Source organism: Pseudophryne corroboree, chromosome 9, assembly GCF_028390025.1.
Source record: "Pseudophryne corroboree isolate aPseCor3 chromosome 9, aPseCor3.hap2, whole genome shotgun sequence".
Taxonomy (NCBI): Eukaryota; Metazoa; Chordata; class Amphibia; order Anura; family Myobatrachidae; genus Pseudophryne; species Pseudophryne corroboree.
In genome coordinates this window covers 288,868,951-288,892,266 of record NC_086452.1, presented here as the reverse complement: position 1 = coordinate 288,892,266, position 23,316 = coordinate 288,868,951, and the positions used below count along the sequence as shown (strand labels likewise).

At 47.3% G+C, this 23,316-nt stretch overlaps 1 protein-coding gene across 3 annotated transcripts in view; it reads left to right on the top strand.

The window, feature by feature from the left end:
* The window catches only part of CENPM (centromere protein M), a 412,428-nt gene that overhangs the window by 2,992 nt on the left and 386,120 nt on the right, over nucleotides 1–23,316 (top strand). For all 3 annotated transcript variants that reach the window (XR_010186836.1, XM_063940338.1, XM_063940339.1), the window contains exon 2: nucleotides 13,093–13,172. Coding sequence is in view for 2 of the 3 variants with exons in the window: in XM_063940338.1 (XP_063796408.1) it covers nucleotides 13,093–13,172 (80 nt within the window). In the remaining variant the exon portion in view is untranslated. The remainder of the gene's footprint in view (nucleotides 1–13,092; nucleotides 13,173–23,316) is intronic.

Sequence of the window (23,316 nt, the reverse complement as noted above, 5' to 3'; positions counted from 1 at the left end):
CCTGCAATTGCCTCAGCATGGATAGTGCTGCTGCAGCGTGGTCTGTGACCCTGTCAGACAGGGATACTATTTTGCTAACATAAGAGCATATTAAAGACGTCGTCTTATATATGAGGGATGCACAGAAGGATATTTTGCCGGCTGGCATCCAGAATTAATGCAATGTCCATTCTGCCGGGAGGGTATTAGAGACCCGGCACTGGACAGGTGATGCTGACTTTAAAAGGCACATAGAGATTCTGCCTTATAAGGGTGAGGAATTGTTTGGGGATGGTCTCTGGGACCTCGTATCCACAGCAACAGCTGGGAAGAAATTTTTTTACCACAGGTTTCCTCACACCCTAAGAAAGCACTGTATTTTCTCTATCGTCCTAAGTGGATGCTGGGGTTCCTGAAAGGACCATGGGGAATAGCGGCTCCGCAGGAGACAGGGCACAAAAGTAAAGCTTTTACAGGTCAGGTGGTGTGTACTGGCTCCTCCCCCCATGACCCTCCTCCAGACTCCAGTTAGATTTTTGTGCCCGGCCGAGAAGGGTGCAATTCTAGGTGGCTCTCATAAAGAGCTGCTTAGAGAGTTTAGCTTAGGTTTTTTATTTTACAGTGATTCCTGCTGGCAACAGGATCACTGCAACGAGGGACAGAGGGGAGAAGAAGTGAACTCACCTGCGTGCAGGATGGATTGGCTTCTTGGCTACTGGACATGAAGCTCCAGAGGGACGATCACAGGTACAGCCTGGATGGTCACCGGAGCCACGCCGCCGGCCCCCTCACAGATGCTGAAGCAAGAAAAGGTCCAGAATCGGCGGCTGAAGACTCCTGCAGTCTTCTTAAGGTAGCGCACAGCACTGCAGCTGTGCGCCATTTTCCTCTCAGCACACTTCACACGGCAGTCACTGAGGGTGCAGGGCGCTGGGGGGGGGGCGCCCTGGGAGGCAAATGAAAACCTTTAAAAAGGCTAAAAATACCTCACATATAGCCCCAGAGGCTATATGGAGATATTTACCCCTGCCTAAATGTACTAAATAGCGGGAGACGAGCCCGCCGGAAAAGGGGCGGGGCCTATCTCCTCAGCACACGGCGCCATTTTCTGTCACAGCTCCGCTGGTCAGGAAGGCTCCCAGGTCTCTCCCCTGCACTGCACTACAGAAACAGGGTATAACAGAGAGGGGGGGCAAAATAAATGGCAATATATTAATATAAAAGCAGCTATAAGGGAGCACTTAATCATAAGGCTATCCCTGTCATATATAGCGCTTTTTGGTGTGTGCTGGCAGACTCTCCCTCTGTCTCCCCAAAGGGCTAGTGGGTCCTGTCTTCGTATAGAGCATTCCCTGTGTGTCTGCTGTGTGTCGGTACGTGTGTGTCGACATGTATGAGGACGTTATTGGTGTGGAGGCGGAGCAATTGCCAAATATGAGGATGTCACCTTCTAGGGGGTCGACACCAGAATGGATGCCTTTTTTTGTGGAATTACGGGATAGCGTCAACTCGCTTAAGCAGTCGTTTGCCGACATGAGGCGGCCGGACACTCAATTAGTGCCTGTCCAGGCGCCTCAAACACCGTCAGGGGCTGTAAAACGCCCCTTGCCTCAGTCGGTCGACACAGACCCAGACACGGGCACTGATTCCGGTGGTGAAGGTGACGAATCAACCGTATTTTCCAGTAGGGCCACACGTTATATGATTTTGGCAATAAAGGAGATGTTACATTTAGCTGATACTACAGGTACCACTAAACAGGGTATTATGTGGGGTGTGAAAAAACTACCAGTAGTTTTTACCGAATCAGAAGAATTAAATGACGTGTGTGATGAAGCGTGGGGTGCCCCGATAAAAAACTGCTAATTTCAAAGAAGTTATTGGCTTTATACCCTTTCCCGCCAGAGGTTAGGGAGCGCTGGGAAACACCTCCTAGGGTGGACAAAGCGCTAACACGCTCATCAAAACAAGTGGCGTTACCCTCTCCTGAGACGGCCGCACTTAAAGATCCATCAGATAGGAGGATGGAAAATATCCAAAAAGGTATATACACACATGCAGGTGTTATACTACGACCAGCTATTGCGACTGCCTGGATGTGCAGTGCTGGGGTAGTTTGGTCAGAGTCCCTGATTGAAAATATTGATACCCTGGACAGGGACAATATTTTACTGTCGTTAGAACAAATAAAGGATGCATTTCTTTATATGCGTGATGCACAGAGAGATATCTGCACACTGGCATCACGGGTAAGTGCTATGTCCATTTCGGCCAGAAGAGCTTTATGGACACGACAGTGGACAGGCGATGCGTAGAGGAGTTATTTGGGGTCGGTCTATCGGATTTGGTGGCCACGGCTACGGCCGGGAAATCCACCTTTCTACCTCAAGTCACTCCCCAACTGAAAAAGGCACCGACCTTTCAACGCAGCCCTTTCGTTCCTTTAAAAATAAGAGAGCAAAGGGCTATTCATATCTGCCACGAGGCAGAGGACGAGGGAAGAGACAGCAACAGGCAGCTCCTTCCCAGGAACAGAAGCCCTCCCCGGCTTCTACAAAAGCCTCAGCATGACGCTGGGGCTTCGCAAGCGGACTTGGGGGCGGTAGGCGGTCGTCTCAAGAATTACAGCGCGCAGTGGGCTCACTCGCAGGTAAATCCCTGGATCCTGCAGATAATATCTCAGGGGTACAGGTTGAAATTAGAGACAGAGCCACCTCGCCGTTTCCTGAAGTCTGCTTTACCAACGTCCCCCTCAGAAAGGGAGACGGTTTTGGAAGCCATTCACAAGCTGTATTCTCAGCAGGTGATAGTCAAGGTACCTCTTCTACAACAAGGGAAGGGGTATTATTCCACTCTTTTTGTGGTACCGAAGCCGGATGGCTCGGTAAGGCCTATTCTAAATCTGAAGTCCTTGAACCTGTACATAAAGAAGTCCAAGTTCAAGATGGAGTTACTCAGAGCAGTGATAGCGAACCTGGAAGAAGGGGACTTTATGGTATCCTTGGACATCAAGGATGCGTATCTCCACGTTCCAATTACCCCTCACACCAGGGGTACCTCAGGTTCGTTGTACAAAACTGTCACTATCAGTTTCAGACGCTGCCGTTTGGTTTGTCCACGGCACCTCGGGTCTTTACAAAGGTAATGGCCGAGATAATATTTCTTCTTCGAAGAAAAGGCGTATTAATTATCCCATACTTGGACGATCTCCTAATAAGGGCAAGGTCCAGAGAACAGCTAGAGATGGGTTTAGCACTATCTCAAGAGGTGCTAAAGCAGCACGGATGGATTCTGAATATTCCAAAATCCCAATTAATGCCGACAACTCGTCTGCTGTTCCTGGGGATGATTCTGGACACAGTTCAGAAAAAGGTTTTTCTTCCCGAAGAAAAAGCCAAGGAGTTATCTGACCTGGTCAGGAACCTCCTAAAACCAGGAAAGGTGTCTGTACATCAATGCACAAGAGTCCTGGGAAAAAATGGTAGCTTCTTACGAAGCAATCCCTTTCGGCAGATTCCATGCAAAGGGATCTGTTGGAAAAATGGTCAGGGTCGCATCTTCAGAGGTACCTGCGGATAACCCTGTCGCCGAGGACAAGGGTATCCCTTCTGTGGTGGTTGCAGGAGGCTCATCTATTGGAGGGCCGCAGATTCGGCATGCAGGATTGGATCCTGGTGACCACGGATGCCAGCCTGAGAGGCTGGGGAGCAGTCACACAGGGAAGAAATTTCCAGGGAGTGTGGTCGAGCCTAAAAAAAGTCTCTTCACATAAGCATTCTGGAACTAAGAGCAATCTACAATGCTCTAAGCCAGGCGGAACCTCTGCTTCAAGGAAGACCGGTGTTGATCCAGTCGGACAACATCACGGCAGTCGCCCATGTAAACAGACAGGGCGGCACAAGAAGCAGGAGGGCAATGGCAGAAGCTGCCAGGATCCTTCGCTGGGCGGAGAATCACGTGATAGCACTGTCAGCAGTATTCATCCCGGGCGTGGACAACTGGGAAGCAGACTTCCTCAGCAGACACGACCTTCACCCGGGAGAGTGGAGACTTCATCCAGAAGTTTTCCACATGCTATTAAACCGTTGGGTAAAACCAATGGTGGACATGATGGCGTCTCGCCTCAACAAAACACTGGACAGGTATTGCGCCAGGTCAAGAGATCCGCAGGCAATAGCTGTGGACGCGCTGGTAACACCTTGGGTGTACCAGTCGGTATATGTGTTTCCTCCTCTGCCTCTCATACCAAAGGTATTGAAGAGTATACGGCAAAGAGGAGTAAGACTAGTGGCTCCGGATTGGCCAAGAAGGACTTGGTACCCGGAACTTCAAGAGATGGTCACGGACGATCCGTGGCCTCTACTTCTGAGAAGGGACCTGCTTCAGCAGGGTCCTTGTCTTTTTCAAGACTTACCGCGGCTGCGTTTGACGGCATGGCGTTTGAATGCCAGATCCTAAAAGGAAAAGGCATTCCAGAAGAAGTCATTCCTACCTTGATAAAGGCAAGGAAGGAAGTCACCGCGAAGCATTATCGCCGTATTTGGCGAAAATATGTTGCGTGGTGCGAGCAGCGGAGTGCTCCGATGGAGGAATTTCAACTGGGTCGTTTTCCTACATTTCCTGCAATCAGGATTGTCTATGGGTCTCAAATTGGGATCTATTAAGGTTCAAATTTCGGCCCTATCAATATTCTTCCAAAAAGAATTGGCCTCAGTCCCTGAGGTCCAGATTTTTATCAAAGGAGTACTGCATATACAGCCTCCTGTGGTGCCTAAGGTGGCACCGTGGGATCTAAATGTAGTTTTAGATTTCCTCAAATCCAATTGGTTTGAACCACTAAAGAATGTGGATTTGAAATATCTCACATGGAAAGTGACTATGTTACTGGCCCTGGCTTCGGCCGGGAGAGTATCTGAACTGGCGGCTTTGTTTTATAAAAGCCCTTATTTAATTTTCCATTCGACATAGGGCAGAGCTGCGGACGCGTCCGCATTTTCTCCCTAAGGTGGTATCAGCGTTTCACCTGAACCAGCCTATTGTAGTGCCTGCGGCTACAGACGACTTGAAGGACTCCAAGTTGTTGGACGTTGTCAGAGCCTTAAAAATATACATTTAAAGGACGGCTGGAGTCAGAAAATCTGACTCGCTGTTTATACTGTATGCACCCAACAAGTTGGGTGCACCTGCTTCTAAGCAGTCGATTGCTCGTTGGATTTGTAACAAAATTCAACTTGTACATTCTGTGGCAGGCCTGCCACAGCCTAAATCTGTTAAGGAGGGGAGTATGCTTTGCGCTTGAAACAATATATCAAAAATTAGATGTGCAGTCGGACAAAGAAGATAGACTCAGTACAGCTTCAAAATGATAATAAAAAAACACTTTTATGGTATCAATTAAAGCAGAGTATGCCACATATAGAATGAATTAAAATAATGACAGTTTTACAATTTGTTAGATAAACTAAACTGAAAATAAAAATAAACATAAGAATAAAAATAAAACAGTTAAATGATTATATTCAAATGGTGATAATAAAAAAATCACAACACTGGCGTCCCAGTGTATTATTTTGGGTTTGTAATTCCCGCAGGGATAATTGACAGTCTCACAGTCTCAGATATTAATATAGTTCTTTAAAGGAAAGGTGCAATCTGTAATTAATGCTCCCGTGCTGGTTCCTGCGTTAGTGTAGAAACAGGGTCCTCATTAAATGAAATACACGAGGAGTAATAATGTGTGCTTTATTTCCTGTTATAATTACAGCTGGTAGTTGCCGTCTTTCCCGGTAAGGTTTTGTTAATTATAAATATAGCAGCAATGTTCAATTTAGATGGATTTAGCCGCCGTGAACAAACTACTGGATGATCCGTCTTGAGGAAGTCTCCGTTGCTAGGAGACGAAACGCGTTGACGCCCACTCTCGATACACTTCTCACTTGGTGATACCCGCCGAAAGGACCCAGTCCGCAGCTCAGCATAACCGTGACGGCTTCGGTCACAGCTTTTTGCCGCACGCTGGATTCATCATTGCCGCACGGCTGTACAAACACTGGTCGGGTGAGTTCTGTGTGACCCCCGCTGTGGGGCCTAACAACCGTTCCCAGTAGTTTGTTCACGGCGGCTAAATCCATCTAAATTGAACATTGCTGCTATATTTATAATTAACAAAACCTTACCGGGAAAGACGGCAACTACCAGCTGTAATTATAACAGGAAATAAAGCACACATTATTACTCCTCGTGTATTTCATTTAATGAGGACCCTGTTTCTACACTAACGCAGGAACCAGCACGGGAGCATTAATTACAGATTGCACCTTTCCTTTAAAGAACTATATTAATATCTGAGACTGTGAGACTGTCAATTATCCCTGCGGGAATTACAAACCCAAAATAATACACTGGGACGCCAGTGTTGTGATTTTTTTATTATCACCATTTGAATATAATCATTTAACTGTTTTATTTTTATTCTTATGTTTATTTTTATTTTCAGTTTAGTTTATCTAACAAATTGTAAAACTGTCATTATTTTAATTCATTCTATATGTGGCATACTCTGCTTTAATTGATACCATAAAAGTGTTTTTTTATTATCATTTTGAAGTTGTACTGAGTCTATCTTCTTTGTCCGACTGCACATCTAATTTTTGATATATTGTTTCAAGCGCAAAGCATACTCCCCTCCTTTTTTTCTCTCTAGATTTTAACGTTGCAACCTGGCAAGTTGTTTATGCTTAGCTGCTGAAACATCTCAAATATATAACTATTTACACTATTACAGCGCCGGGTTATCACAAACGGTCTCCGTTTTGTGATCTCTTTCTTTTCTTGCTAAATCTGTTAAGGCCCATTCCGCAAGGAAGGTGGGCTCATCTTGGGCGGCTGCCCGAGGGGTCTCGGCATTACAACTCTGCCGAGCAGCTACGTGGTCAGGGGAGAACACGTTTGTAAATTTTTACAAATTTGATACCCTGGCTGAGGAGGACCTGGAGTTCTCTCATTCGGTGCTGCAGAGTCATCCGCACTCTCCCGCCCGTTTGGGAGCTTTGGTATAATCCCCATGGTCCTTTCAGGAACCCCAGCATCCACTTAGGACGATAGAGAAAATAAGAATTTACTTACCGATAATTCTATTTCTCGGAGTCCGTAGTGGATGCTGGGCGCCCATCCCAAGTGCGGATTATCTGCAATACTTGTACATAGTTATTGTTAACTAATTCGGGTTATTGTTTAGGAAGCCATCTTTCAGAGGCTCCTCTGTTATCATACTGTTAACTGGGTTTAGATCACAAGTTGTACGGTGTGATTGGTGTGGCTGGTATGAGTCTTACCCGGGATTCAAAATCCTCCCTTATTGTGTACGCTCGTCCGGGCACAGTACCTAACTGGAGTCTGGAGGAGGGTCATGGGGGGAGGAGCCAGTACACACCACCTGACCTGTAAAAGCTTTACTTTTGTGCCCTGTCTCCTGCGGAGCCGCTATTCCCCATGGTCCTTTCAGGAACCCCAGCATCCACTACGGACTCCGAGAAATAGAATTATCGGTAAGTAAATTCTTATTATCAGGTACTGTCCTTTCGGCTTCAGGAAAGCAAGCGGTTCAAAGGCGCTTCCTTTCTACACAGAGAGAAGGGAAGAGGGAAAAAGCTGCACCAGTCAGCCAGTTCCCAGAATCAAAATACTTCCCCCGCTTCCTCTGAGTCCACCGCATGACGCGGGGGCTCCACAGGTGTAGCCAGGTACGGTGGGGGGCCGCCTCAAAAATTTCAGCGATCAGTGGGCTCGCTCACAGGTGGATCCCTGGGTCCTTCAAGTAGTATCTCAGGGGTACAAGCTGGAATTCGAGACGTCTACCCCCCCGCCGTTTCCTCAAATCTGCCTTGCCGACAACTCCCTCAGGCAGGGAGGCTGTGCTAGAGGCAATTCACAAGCTGTATTCCCAGCAGGTGATAGTCAAGGTGCCCCTACTTCAACAAGGACGGGGTTACTATTCCACAATGTTTGTGGTACCGAAACCGGACGGTTCGGTGAGACCCATTTTAAATTTGAAATCCTTGAACACATACATAAAAAAATTCAAGTTCAAGATGGAATCGCTCAGGGCGGTTATTGCAAGCCTGGACGAGGGGGATTACATGGTATCCCTGGACATCAAGGATGCTTACCTGCATGTCCCCATTTACCATCCTCACCAGGAGTACCTCAGATTTGTGGTACAGGATTGCCATTACCAATTCCAGACGCTGCCGTTTGGACTGTCCATGGCACCGAGGGTGTTTACCAAGGTAATGGCAGAAATGATGATACTCCTTCGAAAAAAGGGAGTCTTAATTATCCCGTACTTGGACGATCTCCTTATAAAGGCGAGGTCCAAGGAGCAGTTGTTGGTCGGGGTAGCACTTTCTCGGGAAGTGCTACAGCAGCACGGATGGATTCTAAACATCCAAAGTCACAGCTGGTTCCTACCACACGCCTACTGTTCCTGGGGATGGTTCTGGACACGGAACAGAAAAAAGTGTTTCTCCCGCAGGAGAAAGCCAAGGAGCTGTCATCTCTAGTCAGAGACCTCCTGAAACCAAAACAGGTATCGGTGCATCACTGCACACGAGTCCTGGGAAAAATGGTAGCTTCCTACGAAGCAATTCCATTCGGCAGGTTCCATGCAAGAATTTTTCAGTGGGACCTCTTGGACAAGTGGTGGGGATCGCATCTTCAGATGCATCGGCTGATAACCCTGTCTCCAAGGACCAGGGTGGTGGCTGCAGAGTGCTCATCTTCAAGAGGGCCGCAGATTCGGCATACAGGACTGGGTCCTGGTGACCACGGATGCCAGCCTTCGAGGCTGGGGGGCAGTCACACAGGGAAGAAATTTCCAAGGACTTTGGTCAAGTCAGGAGTCGTCCCTACACATAAATATTCTGGAACTGAGGGCCATTTACAATGCCCTAAGTCAGGCAAGGCCCCTGCTTCAAAACCAGCCGGTACTGATCCAATCAGACAACATCACGGCAGTCGCCCATGTAAACCGACAGGGCGGCACAAGAAGCAGGAGGGCGATGGCAGAAGCCACAAGGATTCTCCGATGGGCGGAAAATCACGTGTTAGCACTGTCAGCAGTGTTCATTCCGGGTGTGGACAACTGGGAAGCAGACTTCCTCAGCACGACCTACACCCGGGAGAGTGGGGACTTCTTCCAGAAGTCTTCCAACTGATTGTAAACCGTTGGGAAAGGCCACAGGTGGACATGCTGGTGTCCCGTCTAAACAAAAAGCTAGAAAGATATTGCGCCAGGTCGAGAGACCCTCAGGCAATAGCTGTGGACGCTCTAGTGACACCGTGGGTGTACCAGTCGGTTTATGTGTTCCCTCCTCTTCCTCTTATACCCTGGGTATTGAGGATAATAAGGAGAAGAGGAGTAAGAACTATACTCATTGTTCCGGATTGGCCAAGAAGAACTTGGTACCCGGAGCTTCAAGAAATGTTATCAGAGGACCCATGGCCTCTACTTCTCAGACAGGACCTGCTGCAGCAGGGGCCCTGTCTGTTCCAAGACTTACTGCGGCTGAGTTTGACGGCATGGCGGTTGAACGCCGGATCCTGAAGGAAAAGGGCATTCCGGAGGAAGTAATTCCTATGCTGATTAAAGATAGGAAAGAAGTAACCGCAAACCATTATCACCGCATTGGGCGAAAATATGTTGCGTGGTGTGAGGCCAGGAAGGCCCCAACAGAGGAATTTCAGCGGGGTCGATTTCTGCACTTCCTACAGTCAGGAGTGACTATGGGCCAAAAATTGGGTTCCATTAAGGTCCAGATTTCGGCTCTGTCGATTTTCTTCCAGAAAGAACTGGCTTCACTGCCTGAAGTTCAGACATTGTCAAGGGAGTCCTGCATAGTCAGCCTCCTTTTGTGCCTCCAGTGGCACCTTGGGATCTCAACGTGGTGTTGAGTTTCCTAAAATCACATTGGTTTGAGCCACTTAAAACCGTGGATTTAAAATATCTCACGTGGAAAGTGGTCATGTTATTGGCCTTGGCTTCGGCCAGGCGTGTGTCAGAATTGGCGGCTTTCACGTGTAAAAGCTCTTATCTGATTTTCCATATGGAGAGGGCAGAATTGAGGACTCGTCCCTAGTTTCTCCCTAAGGTGGTATCAGCTTTTCACTTGAACCAACCTATTGTGGTGCCTGCGGCTACTAGGGACTTGGAGAATTCCAAGTTACTGGATGTAGTCAGGGCCTTGGAAATTTATGTTTCCAGGACGGCTGGAGTCAGGAAAACTGACTCGCTATTTATCCTGTATGCACCCAGCAAGCTGGGTGCTCCTGCTTCTAAGCAGACTATGGCTCGCTGGATTTGTAGTACAATTCAGCTTGCGCATTCTGCGGCTGGACTGCCGCATCCTAAATCGGTAAAAGCCCAATCCACAAGGAAGGTGGGCTCTTCTTGGGCGGCTGCCCGAGGGGTCTCGGCTTTACAACTTTGCCGAGCTGCTACTTGGTCAGGGTCAAACACGTTTGCAAAATTCTACAAAATTGATACCCTGGCTGAGGAGGACCTTGAGTTCTCTCATTCGGTGCTGCAGAGTCATCCGCACTCTCCCGCCCGTTTGGGAGCTTTGGTATAATCCCCATGGTCCTTACGGAGTTCCCAGCATCCACTAGGACGTCAGAGAAAATAAGATTTTACTCACCGATTAAATCTATTTCTCGTAGTCCGTAGTGGATGCTGGGCGCCCATCCCAAGTGCGGATTGTCTGCAATACTTGTATTTAGTTATTGCCTAACTAAAGGGTTATTGTTGAGCCATCTGTTGAGAGGCTCAGTTATATTTCATACTGTTAACTGGGTATAGTATCACGAGTTATACGGTGTGATTGGTGTGGCTGGTATGAGTCTTACCCGGGATTCAAAATCCTTCCTTATTGTGTCAGCTCTTCCGGGCACAGTATCCTAACTGAGGTCTGGAGTAGGATCATAGTGGGAGGAGCCAGTGCACACCAGGTAGTCCTAAAGCTTTCTTTAGTTGTGCCCAGTCTCCTGCGGAGCCGCTATTCCCCATGGTCCTTACGGAGTTCCCAGCATCCACTACGGACTACGAGAAATAGATTTACCGGTGAGTAAAATCTTATTTTTTCTTGTTTTGTTCATACTGTTTTTGTACTTTATAAGGAGCTGCAGAAACATTATGGTGCCATATAAGTAAAGGATAATAATAAAACCATAAGGTCTACTAAGGTCTACAGTCTCTATCTTGTTGTAATGACCTAATTATTTTGTGTTCTTAGCATAGCTTTTATTAAAATAATGCACTTCATCTGTCAGCACTAGGTTGGAGTGTATTTTCTGTCTTTTTTTTTTTTTTTTCCCCATGGTGCTTCCTCCCTATTTTCCAGCACTCACATGGAGAAGCAGTGTTAAGCTATCCTTTCAATGTATGTGAGGTTTGAATGAACGTATGGAACGTCTAGCTGAAAGTAACAGCTATAACTAGAAAGAGTGGAAAAGTCTGTTTTTCATGAAGCTTTGGTTGTTCAGCAGGATGTGAAACATAAAACTACTTTTGTATAGCTAATATACCAGTTCCATTCTAACACCACTGTAATAGAAAGTGGTGCTACGTGTAGCAAAACTACAGTATTAATAGTGGGCCTGTCTCCTCCAGATAGATACAATAAATCATGTTAGTTCCAGTCTTTGTTGTATTGTCTTAAGGCCCATACACACTGGGCGATGTTGAGCTGCTTTCAGCTCAAAAGCACCCAGTGTGTATGCCCCGGTGATGAGCGCTGATGCGCGCTCCCGCTTCATCGCAGGCGGACGCCGTTCTACTGCTGGTATTACCAGTAGATGAACGGCGGGGTGAATGGCTTTCCATAGCGTTCTGCATGGCTGAGCGGGGGGAAAAAGTGCTCAGTTTGTATGCACTGAGCGATTTTCAGCCCAGCGATGTCAGCTATCATCGCTGTGCATACACGCTGGGCAAAAACGCTGAGTATGTATGCACCTTTAGCTTGCTATCCATACAGATATTCACAAAGTGAACATGTGTTATGTGGTATTCTACCAATCAAATATTTATCATTATATCATTATCAGGAATTTTTATTACCCAAACTTTATTATACGTTATTTATTTATTTTATCAGGGTAGTCATGTTGGCTATGGGGGGTATTCAATGCTTGTCGGATCCTTTCCGACGGAAAGGATCTGACAAAGCATTATTCAATGAAGAGCCAAATCTGACAGGATTTGGCCATTCCTGACAAGGCCAATCTGACTTTTTTTTTAAAGTCGGATTGACATTGTCGGAAACAGTGCCAAAACCTGTCGGATTTGGCCGTGGAATCCGACAAAACCCGTGGATCCACCGATCCACATGTTTTCCGACAAGTCGGAATTGCTAACTTGTTGGAAAAAAAGCAGGGGCATTGAATGGGTTGGAACAGTTTCCGACTACAGTTGAATATACCCCTATGTCTGTGACTAGAATTGATTATAATAGAATGTTGCTTATAATGAGACAAGACACCTTTAAATTGACTGATAAACTTAAATCAGGAACAGATACACCTTTTTTAAGATGAAATGTTTGAGCAGATAACTTATGGCATGTAGTATTGCTCCCAAAGAGCCAGGGACGTGCGTTGAGCTAAATTGCTCAGGAGGAACTGGCTAGCACCAGAACCAGATTTACATGCAATATATGAGCCAAAGGGTACATGTGGGCATTATACACAGATGCAGCATTATACACTCCTGAAAATTTTGTGAGTTTTGACTAGAGATGTGATGAAAAGATAGGTAGGGGAGGCACTGCCTCACCTGCCATAGACTTTTTACTCCACAGTTTTGGCTATAAAAATGATTAGAATAATGCAAAGAAGATATTTCAAACAGATTTTTTGTATTTTTCATATACTTTATACAGTAAAAACTCTGGCACAAATGTTAGTGTGACAGGAAAGGCTCTGCCTCACCCCACTGGTTAGTTTGTCAATATCGCAATTATTCCTATATACATGTTGCAAAATTGTGATATATATATATATATATATATATATATATATATATATATATATAACATTTTCTTCTATTATGTTTATATATAGTTGGTGGGCTCAGATGAGAGTCACCAGGAGATAATTGCCAATGCATTGTTGAAGGAACCGAAGACCTTTCATGTGAAGATGTGAGTATTTAAATATTTATTGTAGTGGTACTTTCCTTTTAAACTATTTAGGTTGAAGGTATTTCTTGTTAATGTTAAGTATGCAGATTTTGAATGCTTATTTGGGTTCTTTTGAGTTTGTATTGTTCAGCATGTTGAACTGTGGGCTTTGGGCCTAATTTAGAGTTTGACAACTACTTACAATAATCTACTTACTAATAGAATTTCTGCAGCGGGGTACACTGGGTTCCACAGGGAATAACATCGGGGGTGTAGAGTAGGATCTTGATCCGAGGCACCAACAGGCTAAAAGCTTTGACTGTTCCCAGAATACATAGCGCTGCCTCCTCTATAACCCCGCCTCCTCTATAACCCGGCCTCCCTGCACAGGAGATCAGTTTTGTAGTTGGTGTCATGCAGTGCAGGCATACAACAGGTAGGGCTGCTCCAGTAGCCCTCAGAAGAGCTTTTTTAAGTGAAATCTGAAGATTTCAAGGGCTGCAGCAGAGACAGTGTGTGTGTGTTAGATGTCAGTCAGACATCTCCTGCTGCAGCTCCATCACCTCCCGCAGCGGTGCTGTATATTCCCGCGCCCTGGTTGCTGGGTACTTACAGCGGAGGCTCTGCTTTGCTTCAGTCAGTCACACAACCCGCCGCAGCTCTCCAGGATCGCGTGGCCGCACTTTGGGAGGAGGTGAGAGGGTCCCCCAGGCGGGACCCGCTGGAAACCGAGATCCGGCGCGGCCGGTGGGAGGCGGGCCGCGCGCGCTGGCGTGGACACTGTGGTAGTACAGGGACCCCACTAGACCACCAGGACAAGGGCACAGGTTTGTTTTACTAAAAACCGTTTGTTACATAGCCCACAGTACCCGGTGGTGAAGCCCAGCAAGGGGATAAGGCTTTGACCTGTAGCCTCTCCCCCCAGCCCCAGGGCGCCATTTAGAGTAAATGTTCCCGCCCTGGAGCTGCATCTCTCTCTCTCCCTTCCTGTCAGCGTTTGAGCGCCATTACCACAAGCTGAACTGATCCTGGGGCAAATCCTACTCTGTAAAGCCGCCTGCATGTCAGCGCTGTGCATTTTACAGGACACTTAAGTATTCTACATGTCTGCTGACAGTGTTAAGAAACAGTGCATTTAGTCAGGGTTATTTAGTACAATTTAGAATTCCCTGCCTGAGGGAGTTGTAATGGCCAACTCAGTCAACACCTTTAAGAATAGGTTAGATAAATTCCTAATGGATAATGATATCCAGGGTTACGGGGCATAGTCACGCACTATGGATATTATAAAAAAGAGGGGTTAATCGGAACGCAGTCAGCAACTTCAGTCAAAATTTTATACAAAATAATCGTGCATGGGAGACCACAAATAGGTTGAACCCGATGGACAATTGTCTTTTTTCAACCTTAGATACTATATTACTATGTTACTATGTTACAAGTACCCTGTGATATACATCCAGTATTTATTGTGCATTGATATATAGATGTACTTAGTATTGCTTTGTATTGCTAGTCCAGTGCAGTTTAATTTCATGTCATACTTTCTGCATTGTACATGTGACTCTGTGTGTGCATATAGCTGCTGCGTGACTTCCATTTCGTGTATCTCACTCCGATTGCTATCCCTATATTCTGTACCCTGAGGGGGCTAAGTGCGTCAGGGTTATTGTTTAATATAGGTGTTTCACAGGATATACTTACTGTGTATTTTTCTCTGTGATTTTCAGTCACCATATACCTCTTCAATTCTCTGTTTGTGCTCATACACTGCACAGGGGGTTCTTGTTAAGGTATTAGGCTGCCGATATTTTACTGGGTTGCCCGTGAATTGAGCTTTCGGACATGTTAGCTACAAGGGGCGACGGAGCTGGGGCTGATCCCACATTGCGTGGTGGTGACGCTGCAGACATATTAGAAGAAAACGTAGCAGCAGAGGGTTCAGGTTCTGGGGGTTCCCTACCCCAGAGCGGAACTGTAGCAACGAGGGTTCATAATGACCCACCTTGGGCTACTTTCTCCACGTTATTAAGTACGCTGGTATCTAGACTTACGCCCCCTATGGGACCTCCTGTGCCGGTACAACCGCTTATAGTCCCTGCGGTTAATCCGCCATGGGCAGATCAACTGTCCGCTCAGTTGCAGCAATTGAACCACTCGCTGACTAAACAGACGTCTAACCCTCGCCCGCCTAAGACCAAGGGGTCCTCTAAGCGGCCCATTACTTCCTCACAATCCACCCACGTCCCAGACACCTCATCTGATGAAGAAGGCGTATATACTGACCCCACAGACACTGATCCAGATAATTCTGATGGGGAATCGGTCTCTCAGGTGGATATTCCTGACTTATTGGAGGCTATCGGGCTAATTCTTCAAATAACTGATGACCCAGAGCCTGATGCTACCTCTAAGAAACCGGACAGATTTAAACGTCAGAAGGTTGTTAAACAAGTTTTACCTCATTCTGACCATTTAGTTGAAATACGTCAGGAATCCTGGGAAAATCCAGGAAAGAAATTCACACCTCACAAGAAGATGCTGGCTCGCTATCCCCTCGCTCCGGAGCTAAGTAAAAATTGGGAAATGCCCCCGCCAGTGGATTCGCAAGTGGCGCGGCTGGTGGTGTCCTCGGCTCTAGCTGTAACTACTGTCACTTCTCTGAAAGAACCGACGGATAAGCATGTTGAGGGTTGTTTAAAAGCGATTTACACCCTAGCAGGTGCTGTGCATTGGCCCACTATTGCAGCGACATGGCCTGCAGAGGCTATTGAAGCGTGGGCTCAGGTGGTGGAAGCAGAGCTGCCATCCAACTTTTCTGATCATGCTAGACAGTGTCTCTCGTATATTGTCACAGCATCTCATTACATTAAGGAGGCGGCTTCTGATGCCGGTATTCTGGCGGCCAAGGCTTCTACTACGTCCGTTTTGGCTCGCCGGATTCTCTGGTTACTGTCCTGGTCTGTGGATCTGGACTCTTAACAAAAGCCTGGAGGTGCTCCCTTTTAAGGGAGACCTTCTCTTTGGAGAGGACCTCAACAAGATAGTGGCTGACTTTTAGCTTCTGCTAAAACAGTGTGTCTACCTAGTCTTGCTCCTTCGGTACAAAAGGCTAAGAGTACTTCCCTTCGCTGCTTTCGTCCTTCAGGTAAAGAAAAAGGTCAGGCGTACCCGAAACAGACTCGCACTTCCAAAACCGCTAAGCCCAAACCTAGACGGGCCTGGGCTGCCCGTCAGCCTGCTTCCAAAACTGACAAGCCTGCTGCATGACGGGGCGGGCCTCCCTCTGGGGGATCCCAGGGTGGAGGGCCAACTTCTAGGGTTTACCCAGGCATGGTTGAAGACCACTTCCAATGCCTGGGTACGGGAAGTCGTCACTCGAAGTTACGCCGTATCCTTCAAGAAACGTCCCCCTCATCAATTTTGCCTGACAGACGTCCCTTCGGATCAGGTGAAGGCAAAAACTCTTAATTCGGTGGTACAGTCCCTCAGGGACACAGGAGTGGTAGTACAGGTGCCTCTGGCTCTGAGAGGCAAGGGGTACTATTCACCGCTATTCCTAGTCCCGAAACCAAATGGGACCTCTTGGCCCATTCTCATCCTCAATTCCTTGAACAAATATGCGAGAGTCTCCAAGTTTCGTATGATAACTCTTCGCTCTATTGTTCTGGCCTTGGAACCCAGGGATTATATGGTCTCCCTGGACATACAGGATGCTTACCAGCATATTCCTATTGCAGTCTCGCATCTGCAGTATCTGAGGTTTGCTATTGGCAACCTCCATTATCAATTTTCGGACGTTACCTTTTGGCTTGACCACGGCCCCGCGAGTCATCACCAAGGTCATGGCGGTAATGACGGCTGTACTCCGCCGTCAAGGGGTAAGGATCCTCCTGTATCTGGATGACTTGTTGATCCTGGCAAATTCCCCAGAAATTCTCCTACGCTATCTGGATCTGATGCTCCAGTTTCTGCAAGCCCACGGGTGGCTCATCAACTGGAAGAAATCTTCCTGGTCCCTGCTCAGAGCATGGTGCACCTGGAGGCGTTGTTAGACACTCACAACCAGCGGTTGTTCTTGTCTCAGGAGAAGGTCCTGAAACTTCAGGACAGGATTCGATGCTTCCTATCTCATCTGCAAGTGTCGATACATTCGGCGATGCAATTGCTAGGTCTCATGGTGTCGGCTTTCGACATGGTGGAGTACGCTCTATTCCATTCCCGCCCTCTACAGAAATTGATTCTTGCCAAGTGGGACGGCCTGCCTCACCGGATCAGGTTTTACATGATCTCCTTGTCTCCGGAGGTCCGTCTGTCACTGAGCTGGTGACTTCATGCCCAACGATTGAGCAGGGGTCGTCCCTTCTGGATCCTCAACTGGGTCCTTCTGACGACGGATGCCAGTCTGAGAGGTTGGGGCGCGGTGTTGGAGCAACACTCCCTTCAGGGTCGGTGGACCAAGGAGGAGTCCCGATAAATATTCTGGAACTGCGGGCGGTGTTCAATGCTCTGAACTTGGCCCAGCATTTAATACAGAACAGACCTGTTCAAGTACAGTCGGACAACGCCACCACGGTGGCGTACATAAATCATCAAGGCGGCACTTGAAACCGCATGGCAATGAGGGAAGTATCCAGAATTCTTCAGTGGGCAGAACGCCATCTGCCAGCCATATCGGCAGTGTTCATTCCGGGAGTCCTAAACTGGGAAGCGGACTTCCTCAGTCGTCAGGTCGTACATGCCGGAGAGTGGAGCCTCCATCCAGAAGTATTTCAACTCCTAGTGGACAAGTGGGGCCTCCCAGATGTGGACCTGATGGCGTCTCGACACAATCACAAGGTTCTGGTCTTCGGAGCAAGGACAAGGGATCCTCAAGCAGCGTTCGTGGACGCTCTGGCAATTCCATGGAACTTTTGGCTGCCATACGTGTTCCCTCCGGTGTCACTTCTGCCCAGAGTAATAAGGAAGTTCAAGCAAGAAGGAGGAATCCTACTTCTGATCGCTCCAGCGTGGCCCAGACGGCATTGGTTCTCAGACCTTCAGGGTCTCTCGTTAGAGCGTCCTCTTCTGCTTCCACAACGACCAGACCTCCTTGTTCAAGGCCCTTGTGTTTACCAGGTTTTGGCCCGTCTGGCTTTGACGGCGTGGCTCTTGATGCTTCCGTACTAAGGGCCAAGGTTTTTTCTGAGGCGGTTATTCAGACGGGTGTGGTATGGAAGGTCGACAGTACCTAGGTCGACAGTGTCTATGTCAACCACTAATGGTCGACAGTAACTAGGTCGACAGGGTCTTTAGGTCGACATGTTCTAGGTCGACAGGTCAAAAGGTCGACATTAGTTTTTTATGTTATTTTGGTGTCGTTTTCTTCGTAGTTTGACCGGGAACCCCAATTAGTGCACCGCGTCCCCTCGCATGGCTCGCTTCGCTCGCCATGCTTTGGGCATGGTGCCTTCGTTCCGCTACCGCTTCGCTCGGCACAGATTACCGTTCCAATCGTAGTCCACGTGGATCTTTAAGTATGAAAAGGTTAAAAAAAAGAATAAAAATTGTGAAAAACTCATGTCGACCTTTTGACCTGTCGACCTAGAACATGTCGACCTAAAGACCCTGTCGACCTAGTTACTGTCGACCTAGACATTGTCGACCTAGTTACTGGCGACTTAGAGACCGGATCCCATTCAGACTATATTGAAGGCCCGTAAGCCGGCTTCTGCTCGGATTTACCATAGGGTCTGGAATTCTTACTTTGCTTGGTGCGCATCTAACAATCATGACGCTTACAAGTTTAGTATGGCCAAACTTTTGGCATTTCTACAACAGGGCTTGGACTTGGGCCTTCGTCTGGCCTCCATCAAGGTCCATATTTCTGCCTTGTCGGTTTGGTTTCAGAAAAAGATTGCCACTCTGCCTGATGTTCATACATTCACTCAGGGTGTGTTACGGATTCAACCTCCTTACATCCTGCCTGTGGCTCCTTGGGATCTGTCGGTGGTTTTAGAGGCATTACAGGCATCTCCGTTTGAGCCTCTTGAATCTGCAGACCTTAAGTGACTTTCCCTTAAGGTGTTGTTTCTACTGGCTATTGCTTCTGCTAGACGGGTGTCTGATTTGTGTGCCTTGTCTTGTAGGTCCCCCTATCTGATTTTTCACTGTGACCGGGCGGTTCTTAGGACACGTCCCGGGTACCTACCTAAGGTGGTGTCTTCTTTCCACCTTAATCAGGAGATTGTGGTTCCGGCCTTTGTCTCTCCTGAATTATCTTCCAAAGAGCGGTCTTTGGATGTGGTACGGGCTCTACGGTCTATATAAAGAGGACAGCTCCCATCAGGAAGTCTGATTCTCTCTTTGTACTGTTTGGTTTCCACAAACGTGGCTAGCCTGCTAACAAGCAGACCTTGGCCAGATGGATTAGAATGGTGATTGCAAATGCTTATGTACAGGCTGGCCTTCCAGCTTCTGCTACCATCAAAGCCCATTCTACTCGGTCTGTTGGACCTTCTTGGGCGGCCCGCCCTGGTTCAAACCTTCAACAATTGTGCAAGGCGGCTACGTGGTCCTCAGTGAACACGTTCATATTTCCTTTGATACATCCGCCTCCCAGGATGCTTCCTTTGGATGCCGGGTTCTTGTGCCCACTACAGTGCGTCCCCTCCCATGAGGAACTGCTTTAGGACATCCCCGATGTTATTCCCTGTGGAACCCAGTGTACCCCGCTGCAGAAAACGAGATTTATGGTAAGAACTTACCGTTGTTAAATCTCTTTCTTCGAGGTACACTGGGTTCCACAGGGCGCCCACCCAGACGCACTTAGCTTCTTTAGGTTTGTATGGCATTAGCCGCTGACACCACCTCCTGTCGTGAGAATGTGGTGTATGTGGCTACTAGCGGTTGTCGTCTCTTTTTACCTGCTACTGCATTGGGCTGGTTAACAAAACTGAGCTGCTGTGCATGGAGGCGGGGTTATAGAGGAGGCGGCGCTATGCATTCTGGGAACAGTCAAAGCTTTTAGCCTATTGGTGCCTCGAATCAAGAGCCTACTTTATACCCCCAATGTTATTCCCTGTGGAACCCAGTGTACCTCGTAGAAAGAGATTTAACAACGGTAAGTTCTTACCATATATCTCGTTTTTTATGACCATAGACTTAATTGTGAAAGCTGTGGATTCCATTATCTTGGCTGTTTCTGCACCTAGACGGAGGTTTAGTCATGCCTAGGCGATTGCTTAGGTTGCTGAGTTTAATCACGGAAAGGCGCGTTGAGGCACCACTAGATAGTTTGCAATACACATCTCCACCCCTGGGTGGCTAATGCTCCACTAATCCAGCACTTTAGATCGAATAGCGGCGGATTGATCTACAGTACAAACTCTGGCAAATGGTCAGTGACGACTGTAATGTTAATATACAATCCTGTACTGCATACTGTACTCACAGATGGTGACCAATGGTCAGACGGAGAGAGTTAAAAAATAATATAAAAATAGTTTATACAGACGCAAATGAACGTATTAAAACACTTGTGTATGCAGACGCAACTAATGTGTGAAAGGAATAATGTAGCTCATTGACTTTAAAGTATGTACAGTGCACTAAATACCGTGTTTTGCATTTGTGAGCGTCCGAGTCCCCTAACGGCATAAACGAACACCAATGGGAAGGAATCGCTGCTTGCATTAATTTTACACGTGAGCTTGTGTATTTTCCATGTAGCAACGTGGGCAAGCGATGAAGGCTCCCGCCTCCCACGTTGAGAGTCCCTGGTTCGATTCCCAAAGTGCCAATCTATACTTTTTTTTTTTTTCTTCCCCTGACATTCACTTTATTAATTTTTTTTTTCTTTGTAATCCATTCAATGGAAGGGTGCACACAGGTTTCACGTAAATCGGGGTACATCTGCATGAGCGTCTCATTCCGCTATCTAAAATACACAGCGGTAATGAGCACCCGCAGGCATACCATTAAATATAAATGAGTGTATGCTGACGCAATTAACTGTTCGAGCAACAGAGTACTGTAGATCATCGGCGATAGAGAATCTGTGTTGTACTTTATGAGAAGGGAACACTGCTACTGTACCATTTACACATCTACAGTATCAACGCGACTGCAGTTCTCTATGTGATTTTCATTTACAGTATACTGTAGTAATGTGTTGCACATTTATTGTAACCTGACCTGACCTCCCTACCTGTCTACTGCATGAACTGTGTGAGCTGGCAGTAGGTGGAAAATACCGTGTTTTGCGATATGAGCGTCCGAGTCCCCTAACGGCATAAACGAACGCCAATGGAAAGAATAATTCCTCTCAGGATGATCCCATTCCATGTAATCAGGATTGCACTGTGTTAGCACAGGTCCCTGCAAGGGAGCCTGAGTGGTTAGCTTCTCTTAAAAATATGGTTTCTCAGATTTCTACTAGGGTTGCACAAAATGAGACTGCAACTCAGGTTTTACAGAACTCTATGGCAGTGTGGTCCGTTTTTGTTACCTCAGGGCCCCCTAACGTGCGGTCTCAAAAACGTGATCTTGCCCAGATTATGCAAGATGATACGGATACCGATTCTGACACAGCAGACGGTGATGGATATGTGCTGCGGGGGGCCAAATCTCTTGCAAAAGGGGTGCAGTTGATGATTGAGGCCATTGGAGATTTGTTGAATATTACTGATAACACCTGAGCAGGTTGAGGAGGCTTACTTTACTGAAAATAAGAAAGCCTCACTAATCTCCCCTCGTCTAAGGAATTAAACGCTATATTTGAAAAACCCTGGGAAAACCTGGAGAAAAAATTTCAGATCCCTAGAAGGGTTCTGGTTACTTTACCTTTTTCCTGAGGAGGATAGGAAAAAATGGGAAAACCCACCCATAGTGGACGCTTCTGTTTCCAGACTCTCAAAAAAGGTGGTTTTACATGTGCCAGGATCTACTGCGTTAAAAGAACCGGCTGATCGCAAAATTGACACTACGCTCAAATCCATATACACGACTTCAGGGGCGATACTGCGTCCTACTATTGCCTGTGCATGGATTTCCAAAGCTGTAGTAAAGTGGTCAGGCACGTTACTTGAGGATTCAGATACAATGGATAAAAGTGACATTGAATTGTTTTTACGTAACATACAAGATTCTGCAGGATTTATTGTGGAATCCATGAAAGACCTGGGTTCGATGGCTGCAGGGATATCTTCCATGTCTGTCTCCGCTCGTAGAGGACTTTGGCTGCGCCAGTGGTCTGCCGACGCGGAATCCAGGAGAGGTATGGCGAACATACCCTACACAGGTCAGGCTCTCTTTGGGGAAGCGTTGGATGCGTGGATTTCCACGGCAACAGCGAGTAAGTCACCTTTTCTTCCCTCAGCTACACCTGCTATGGAGAAACCCTTTTCTTCAGCTGCATCACAGTCCTTTCGGACTGCTAAAACTAGAAAGGTTAAGCCATCTAACACCTTCTTTAGAGGAGGTCGGGCAAAATCCAAGAAACCTGCCCCTGCAGGTTCCCAGGAACAGCAGCCTGCTTCAGTTACATCAAATTCTTCAGCATGACAGTGGACCGCACGGCCTGGGAGTAGGGCCGGTGGGGGTGAGGCTCAGACGTTTCCGCCACGTCTGGGTGTCGTCCGGCCTGGACCCCTGGGTGCAGAATATTGTGTCCCAGGGGGTACAGGCTGGAGTTTCAGGATCTCCCACCTCACCGATTCTTCAAATCAAGCTTGCCAGCTTCGCTGGCAGACAGGGCTATCCTACAGGAAGCCATCCAAAAGTTAGTGGAGTCACAGGTCATTGTACCAGTTCCACCTCATCTGCAAAACAAAGGTTACTATTCGAACCTTTTTGTGGTACCGAAACCGGATGGTTCGGTCAGGCCCATTTTGAACTTAAAATTGCTAAATCCCTTTCTGAGGGAGTTCAAGTTCAAGATGGAGTCTATGAGGGCGGTGATATCAGGTCTGGAGGATGGGGAATTCCTGGTATTCCTGGATATCAAAGATGCGTACCTCCACATTCCGATTTGTCCGCCGCATCAGGCTTCTCTCCGATTCGCACTGTTAGACAGTCATTTTCAGTTCCAGGCCCTACCATTCGGCCTCTCCACGGCACCGAGGGTGTTCACCAAGGTGATGGCGGCGATTATGTTTCTCCTCCGCAGACAAGGGGTGAATATAAT